This window comes from Phocoena sinus, chromosome 2 (assembly GCF_008692025.1).
Source record: "Phocoena sinus isolate mPhoSin1 chromosome 2, mPhoSin1.pri, whole genome shotgun sequence".
In the NCBI taxonomy this organism is placed as follows: domain Eukaryota; kingdom Metazoa; phylum Chordata; class Mammalia; order Artiodactyla; family Phocoenidae; genus Phocoena; species Phocoena sinus.
This window is the reverse complement of record NC_045764.1, coordinates 149,363,572-149,372,039: the sequence shown is the minus strand read 5'-3', so window position 1 is coordinate 149,372,039 and position 8,468 is coordinate 149,363,572. Positions and strand designations below refer to the sequence as shown.

The following is an 8,468-nucleotide window of genomic DNA, read 5'->3' as shown; positions in this document are numbered from 1 at the left end:
GCAAAGCTTAGGATACTAAGTATGTCAATGCCCCCAATCTTCAAAGTGGGGTTCAGAAACAAGAATGAAGCAGAGTCCACTCCTTAAGGGGCTCAAGTGCGCAGGTTCCCAAGGTTCAGACATGGTCAGTTAGGACCCAGAGAGTATATGGGACTCTCAGCGGTACAAAAGCTCAGTCCTCAGAACCAGAACACAGGCCAAATCTAGGCCAGCAGTTGAGACTTGGGCAGGCACTTCTTACATTTTTCCTGCTTAAGGTTAAGATTGGTCCCACAGATAAGATCAGAGTTAAGCCTATACACTGGGAAAAGCTCAGGGGAGAAAGGGATGGACCCAGCGGTGAAGAGAGTAGTGTTGCTAAGGCTCAGAATCCAGTAGGACCTGACAATGAAGCTGAGATGGCTGCTTTGTTACAAAAAGGTTCCTAGGTTCTCTGGAAAACCTAATACATGTTGTATGACTAGGATTTTTATTAACAGTATATGGTCTATGATTACAATGTTACAACTTGCTGGGCTTGACAGATTTTTTACCATTGAGGTGTTTATGGAAGAAAGTTTGGATTTGCTGCCAGGCATCTACCTGTGCCCTTGAGTGAGCCTTTGGCTCACCTCCATAGAATATTGGTTGGTCCAAAACTGCATGCACAGAGGCTCTACAAAGAGGAAAATAAGGCGGATCGATACAATGGCCAGTTCCTGGGTAGTAGATTATCTGGGGTCTGTCTTTCCCATGGGCTTGTAGCCGTTCAGAGGCTATCTGAGCATAGAATTCACTCTTCCAGTTATGATCATCCATGCCAACGATAAACAGGAAGGGTCCCTGGGCCTTTTCCAATGGAATAAGACTTTGGTGGTTGGGTTTCTCCAGTGGGTCGTTCCAAATATCCACCAAATTCAAAAGGCCTGACTCAGTGATTTTATATTTTCCTGGGTCACTGCTGAGATTAGGAATAATCATATCCTTGTAATGCAGAGGAGCTATTGTGTTGGCCACACAGGCATTAATAACTGCAGTAGCTGTGATGCCCTTCAAGAAAGAGGCCATTGAGAGACACAGGTCACCTCCTTTGGAGAAGCCAAGAAGCCCAACACTAGGGCCTTTCACCTGATGAAAAGAGAGAAAGAAAGAGAGAGAGAACAAGTCTAGAATTCATAAATGGAGAACTTAAACTGTGATTTTACATTGTCTAGGCAGCTTTCTCAAATGTCATTTGCTTTCCTCTCTTATGCAACAATCCACAAAGTTCAAACGTATCTTCTAATAAGCAAATCAATTTTTTTTTTTTTGGCTGCACTGGCACGGCATGCAGGATCTTAGTTCCCTGACCAGGGATTGAACCTGTGTCCCCTCCATTGGGAGCACAGAATCTTAACCACTGGGCTGACATGGAAGTCCCAAACAAATCAATTAACTTCCTGGTACGCAGGCCCTCCACTAACATTTATGGTGACTAGGTCAAGAGTACACACAGAGGCCCATATACCCTATACCTAAATATTTAAAAGTTATAAATATTTGAAAATTAAATAAAATATATTCTTTTCTGCTACCTTGATAAATATACCTCCATAACAACTTATAAGGTCAGGTTCAAATTTTATATCTTGGAACTTCCTGGAGTTCTGTACTAGAACATGGCATGGGGGGAGTGCCAGCCCCTGGCCCTAGTCCCTGGTCCTTGGCCAACTCTCTTTCTCTTCCCATCCCTGCCTGGCTCCATTATGTACCATAAGGGCCCTCTCACACATGCGTTTGGACACCCCAGCCTATATGTTTAAGGCCTAGGTGTATTCACATTAATGGACCCAAAGAAGAGGCATAGGACTTGGAAGCAGGATCAAAGCTGGTTGGAAGATAATTGTGGGGTTCCAGATCCAAAGGGCATGGTGTGAGGGGCACATGGGTTCCAGGTAGACACATTCCCTTGGCCCCTCAAACTCTGCACCCTGTGGTCAGGGATGCAGCCAAAGGAAGGCCAGAGAGTGGTCATCTAAAACAAAAGGTCCAGAGCAGAAGCCCCTCTTGCCTAGGTCTAAGGGCAGAACTGATAGTATATATTGGTCTCTTCTTGTTCCTGGGGGCTTATATCCCATAAATAAACCAGTCATCACAGTTCATGATCATCTAGGTTTTAGCAGCTCTATTGAGACCAGTCCCTGAGTTCTAACAGAGTTAGGCCTTGCAGTAAATCTTACTCCTTAACATTAGAATGTTTGGGTTTCTCTAAGTCTAGATAGTAGCAAAGACTATGTATTCCATTGATAATCATACCAAAATGTTTTAATTAATTTTTCCAGTCTCATATAAGAACTTTCTCTACAAAACCACAATACCATTAACACACTTAACAAAATTAATGGTTCTTTCATATCATCGAATACACAACCCCTATTCAAATGTCACCAATTGTCTCAAAAATCTCTTTACAGTCAAACTTTCTTCTCTATACATTTACATTAATTTTTTTTTTCTTTTTGGGCCGTGCTGCACAGCATGCAGGATCTTAGTTCCCCAACCAGGGATCAAACCCCCATCCCTTGCAGCAGAAGCGCGGAGTCTTAACCACTGGACTACCGGGGAAGTCCCTACCTTACTCTTACAAATGAAAAAAACTGAATTCCAGAGAGGTAAACTGCCTTATTCAGGATTATAATGCCACTTGGTGGTAGACACAGAACCAGAACTTAAGGTTAGTAACTTATTAGTCTAGCTCTTTGAATTCTGGTCAAGAACTACAGGGAACTAAACAGTTGAGTCTTAAGGGATTGGAGAGAGATGGGCAGAAATGAAAATAATAATCCTAACAACTTTTGAAGGAGCCTTTGTGTCTCATGGCATATTTCCAGCCCTGGGTGTCCTGGTAGAGCTTTTGGATCCAGCCCTGTGCCTGCTCTACCCCCTCTCCTCTGCATTCAGGTGAGCACCAGAACCCACCTTTGGATGTTGCAGCATGAAGTCCACAGCTTCTTCAAAGTACTCCAGGCACACGTTATTCAAATATTTAGGGAGGTCTTCAAATCTGAAATAAGCCAGAGCGAGCACAGCAAAACCATGTCCAGCCAGGAGGCTGGCCCTGTATTCACAAAGGCCACCACCACTTCCAAAAAGATCGAGGATTCCAGGGAATGGTCCTGTGTCTGGAGAGCACCACAAATCATAAGGAGTTTTAGACACTCAAAAGACATTCTTGGGTTTCAGATTTTGGCAGTCAGCAAAGAGAAGTTTTTAAAGCAAGGAAGGCTGTGGGTGGGAGTTTGGTGGAAAAGGACTCTTTTTACTTTGTCTTTTTTTTTTTTTTTAATAAACTTTGGGGAGAAGGGAGGGGGAACAAAATGCCTTATTTTCTCCATAATTTTTCATATATTTGCAAAAAACAACAACGATAATATAAACCAAATTAGAAATAACATAAGATGAAATGTACATTTTCCACCAAATTTTCCTCAAACCACCCCCCCCAAAACTGAGAATGCTTAGACAGCTGTAAAGCGCTCTACATATACAGGGGATTATTAGAATATACTCCCCACCTCCTTTACACCCTCTGCTCCAGCCTTAAAGAACGCCATTCCTAAATGTGCTATGCTCTCTTTGGCCCTGAAAATGGTGTATACTATTCTCCTCCCCTCTCCACCATTTCTGAACTGGTTGGCTCATCAATCTTCAAATCTAAGTTTAGATCTCCCTTCCTGGAAGACTTCCCAGATGCCCTCCAAGGCTGAGTTGAATTACATAGCCTTTTATATGTTCCCACCAGCACCCTGGGCCTGTACCTCCCTTATCATAGCACTTACCACACTCACAGATCCAAGTATAGCTGCCGGTATCCTCTATTAGGCAGTAGGTACAGTGAGGCCCATGTCTGAATTTGCTAGCTACTGTATGTAGCATAGTCCTTGATTTAACACATATTTATTAAATAATTGAACTTTTCTGCATTATTTACAAAAAGACTTTGAGTCAGAAAACAATAAATTTTAAATGGGCCACAGAGTAGATACTAAAATAGTTAACAACTGACTTGATTGAAATATCACAACTGGGCAGTGAAAGATTTTTTTTTGAAATATTTTTTTAAAAATTAAAGTTTTTAGGAGATTCTTATTGAATCAGTCAGTATGATTTATTGAGCTCTTATGATATCCCTGTGTAAGCCTCTAGGCATACAGAGATATGGAGATGTATAAGTCCCAATTCCAGACCCAGGAGTTCACAGTTGAGTGGGCAGTGCTAGTTAAGGCTGTGAATTGCTGAAGAGCTGTAAGAATAAAGCAGGGCCTCCTGTTTTGGAGAATAATCACAGAATTCAGTTTAGCAATTCTGTGAGCAGTGGCAACTCCAGCATTTCTGTATAGCAGGGGTTTCAGTCAGGAATTTGGTTGGAAGGGGCGGGTCAGTTGTCTTGTTTACAGGCCGCTTTTACCTACCAAGCACCTTGTTTTTACTTAGACTAGGGTTTCTCAACCTTAGCACTATAGACATTTTGAGTAAGATATTTCTTTGTTGTGGGGCTGTCCTGTGGATTGTGGATGTTTAGCACCTACCCACTAGATGCCAACAGCACCCTCTCCAATTGTGACAATCAGAAATGTCTCCAGATATTACCAAATGCCCCTGGAGTGGGAGAGAATCATCCCAGGTTGAGAAACACTGACAGACTGTTTATTATGGGGGAGGGGACCTTCAGGGAGTTTTTTGTTTGTTTTTTAGTATTATGGGGCACTGCCTCTATCTCTGGGTTTTAGTTTCCTTTGAAGTTTGATGTGAAAGAAGACCAAAATCACTCCTGCACACCAGCAGAAGTCACTGCCTAATATTAGTATCTGAGACACAGCTGCATGGCTGGCACATAGCAGCATACACTTTTTGAGTACTCTGAATGAACTTTTAGCATATAGCTAAGGGAATGGCAGTACCTCCAGCAAGTGTCCTGAAATTTAAAGGAGAAACTTCTACCCAGAATTCATGATAGACTTTGGAGCTTGGGGACGAATTTAGGGAAGTTCCACAACCACGGGGTTCCCTAGCCAGGCAAGGGGCCGCCCAGGGTCTCAGGACTCTAGCTGGCTTTCCACAACAGCCTGGGAAGTGGGCTGCTCACCTGGCGGCAGGAAGAGCGTGGCGCGCACCCGGCCCACGCGCACGGGCTCGCGCCGCACCCCCGGCGCCAGGAAGTCGCGCTCGTGCACCGCCTGGCCCAGGAGCCCTCCGGCTTCCGGGTCGTGGCCGTGGAGCACCTCCAGCTCCACGGCGAAGGGCGTTTGCACGTCCCGCTTCACCAGCCGCATCAAGGGCTTCTCGGGCTCTAAAGCCCAGAGGAGCCCCATGGGCTCGAGCCCTGTGAAGCTGCCGCCCAGCGCGGGAGCGCGCTCCAGGTCCAGCTGGCCGTGGGCGTCGGCGCAGTAGCGCGCGTGGGCTCGGAAGAGCTCGTCCTTCTCGTCGCGCAGGGACGCGCGCAGCGTGACCGGCTGCCCCGGGGCCAGGCCGCGCACGGCGATGTGCACGGGCTCGTCCCAGCGGCAGCGGCCCGCAGGCTCCAGCGTCACCGTCGCCGCCATCTGGATCCCAGCAGAGAAGGGGCGGCCCGGCGGAGTCAAGGGCAGGGCCTGGCGTCTCTCCACCTCCCTGGGAGGCAGTCGCAATTGGAACGTTTGCGCTACTCCCGTTGGGCGGCCGAAGGGACACTTGCTAAACCGCTTTGTGAGGTCTCCTGGAGTTTGTGCAGTCCACTACTGCCTGCCTGGAAGAGTATCTGCTAAAATAAGAGTTTTATGGTAATTATTAATCCTGCGGTCCAATATGGCGAGTGTCGAAATAGAAGTACAAAGATTGCTGACAGCTAAAGGATTGGGAAAGATACCGGGCAGTTCCAAGAAGTTTGAGTATTGTTGACTTTAAAAAATGCACAGCGTGAAGAGTTGTGAGTTAATTTTTATTTGGGGCAAAATGAGGACTGCAGCCCTGGAGACAGCATTTCAGATAACTCTGAGAAACTGCTCCAAGGAGGCGGGGGGGGGCAGGAGCTAGGATATATGAGTTTTGCAACCAAGGGAAGGTAGTCGGGAAGTCAAAAGATTATTGTTAATTAAAGAAAACCAGATATCTCAAGTTAAGGAATTTAGTGCTTTTCTATGTATGGGAAGATGCAAGAGTCTGGGCTCACTGAAATCGTTCCTTTGATATGCACCTCAGCTATCTGGGGCCAGTACCCTGTATTTTCACATCCTGAGTTTCCTCAGGGCTCATTGCAGGAAGTGGCTGCAGTCTGATGGCTGCTAGATGGCAGGTATTCTTTTCAGCCCTGAGTTTCCTCAGGGCTCACCGGCTTACGTTGGAGGGTTGCAATCGTTGATGACTGTGACATCCTTTGTTTATTGATATGGCAGGAAATATTCCATTTATAAATATTCCAGGGCTTCCCTGGTGGCACAGTGGTTGAGAGTCTGCCTGCCGATGCAGGGAACACGAGTTCGTGCCCCGGTCCGGGAAGATCCCACGTGCCGCGGAGCGGCTGGGCCCGTGAGCCATGGCCGCTGAGCCTGCGCATCCGCAGCCTGTGCTCCGCAACGGGAGAGGCCACAACAGTGAGAGGCCCGCGTACCGCAAAAAAAAAAAAAAAAAAAATCCATTCGATTTATAAATATTTGATTTATCAGTATTAAAAAGCATCCCAGGTGATTTGTAATTCAAGGGATCACTGGAAACATAGTCCTAATCCTACCCTTAACCCTCAATCCTTTACTGAGCCTTTTTCCTAGAGCTAAGGATACCTACAATGGCTTCCAGAGCAGGGAGATGTTTCTGGAGAGAGAACTTCCTGGGTTCCAGTCTGATCCTGCTCCTTAATAGCCTGGTGATTCTTAGCAAGTTAATTAAGCTTCTGAATCCAGTTTCCTTATCTGTAAAGGATTTTTTTTTTTTTTTGCGGTAATTTTAATAATGAGTAATTTTACTACCTGAATTAGGTTCAGGACACCTGTTTAAATCCCACCTTCACAGATTATGACAAATGTTAGAGAATTGAAATATCTTGGAGGCAAGACTGTAAGTGAGAGCAAACTGCTGTTGATATTTAAAACGTATTGGGATTGAAAACAATGCTTGTAAAATCAATAAAAGGATTTCAGTCAGGGGTGATTTAGAAAGCTCTTCCTATAGAGAAACAATGTCAGCCATAGTTAACACAAAATTCATTGTTTTCTGTAATTCTCAGTCAACACCCAGATCCATCTGCTTTTCTGATAACCCCAAGTGAGAGTTAAAGGGGAAAGAGGCAGGAGGTGGGAACAGACTCCCAGTTATTCCAGTATCATAGGTGTGGTTTCACTGATGATCCTGGGCCTGGTACTGTTTCCTATTACCATTTGGTAGGACAAGAGAGCTCCACGTTTCTGTTTTTAGCAGCCAGTATCTATCCATTTGAGTATGTTCTTTCTCCAAGATTGCAATAACTTAATTTCAATAATCATCTCATGGTTAATAGTATTGTATCAATGCTAACTTCCTGATTTTGATATTTTGTACTATGGTTATGTAAGAAGTTAACATTAAGGGAAATCAAGATGAAGAGTATAGCTGGGCTATTTTTGCAACATTTTTGTAACTCTAAAATTATTGCCAAATAAAAAGTTGAAACACCAGGGAGTGATAAAACCACCCTAGAGGATTCCTTTGGTCCTCTGTGTCCAACTTGTAGGGGTAGTAAAACCTGCCCACCTCAGTCAAATCCTTGCTCTTCCATATCCTTGAACACTTAGTCTTTCCCATTTGATTGAAGTTTCCAGGAATTTGCATTATGTCTGATCCTGTATCCAAAATCCCGTGCCTTCGGTTTTTAAGTAAAAATAAAAGATACATTTTTTATTTTCACCAAAAACTTTTTGAACAACATATTCACCCTTTTGTTCTACTACCTTCTGCCATTTTTCAGGCAACTTCATGATTCCATCTTCCCAAAACTTTTTATCTTTTTGAGCAAAGAACTGTTGCAGGTGCCTTTTACAGTTTTCTAGGGAATTGAAATTTTTTCCATAAAAAGAATTTTGTGAAGACTGAAATAAATGGAATTCCGAAGGTGCAATGTCTGGTGAATACAGCGGATGAATCAGAACTTCCTAGCCAGGGCTTCCCTGGTGGCGCAGTGGTTGGGAGTCCGCCTGCCGATGTAGGGGACGTGGGTTCGTGCCCCCGGGAAGCCTGTGCTCCGCAATGGGAGAGGCCGCAGCAGTGAGAGGCTCGCTTACCGCAAAAAACAAACAAACAGAACTTCCCAGCCAGGTGGTAACAGTTTTTGCCTGGCCATCAAATAAACATGTGGTCTTGCGTTATCCTGATGGAGGATTATGCGTATTCTGTTGACTAATTCCGGACACTTTTCATCAAGTGCTGCTTTCATTTGGTCTAATTGAGAGCAGTACTTGTTGGAATTAATCGTTTGGTTTTCCAGAAGGAGCTCATAATAGAGG

General features: G+C 44.7%; 1 protein-coding gene across 1 annotated transcript; it reads right to left on the bottom strand.

Moving 5' to 3' along the window:
- Nucleotides 1-450: 450 nt before the first annotated feature.
- ACOT6 (acyl-CoA thioesterase 6) lies at nucleotides 451-5,976 on the bottom strand. Its single transcript, XM_032624604.1, has 3 exons — nucleotides 5,105-5,976; nucleotides 2,938-3,140; nucleotides 451-1,107 (listed from the first exon to the last, which is right to left on the bottom strand). The coding sequence occupies exons 1-3, from the start codon at nucleotides 5,559-5,561 to the stop codon at nucleotides 502-504; spliced, it is 1,266 nt and encodes a 421-aa protein (XP_032480495.1). The 5' UTR covers nucleotides 5,562-5,976; the 3' UTR covers nucleotides 451-501.
- Nucleotides 5,977-8,468: the final 2,492 nt, after the last annotated feature.

Excerpts from the sequence above, each read along its gene's own strand:
- ACOT6 (XM_032624604.1), bottom strand. The coding sequence starts at position 5,561 with ATGGCGGCGACGGTGACGCTGGAGCCTGCGGGCCGCTGCCGCTGGGAC. Across the intron at positions 3,141-5,104 it reads CACGCTCTTCCTGCCGCCAG|ACACAGGACCATTCCCTGGA; the intron begins GTGAGCAGCCCA and ends GGTGCTCTCCAG. Across the intron at positions 1,108-2,937 it reads TCATGCTGCAACATCCAAAG|GTGAAAGGCCCTAGTGTTGG; the intron begins GTGGGTTCTGGT and ends TCTTTTCATCAG.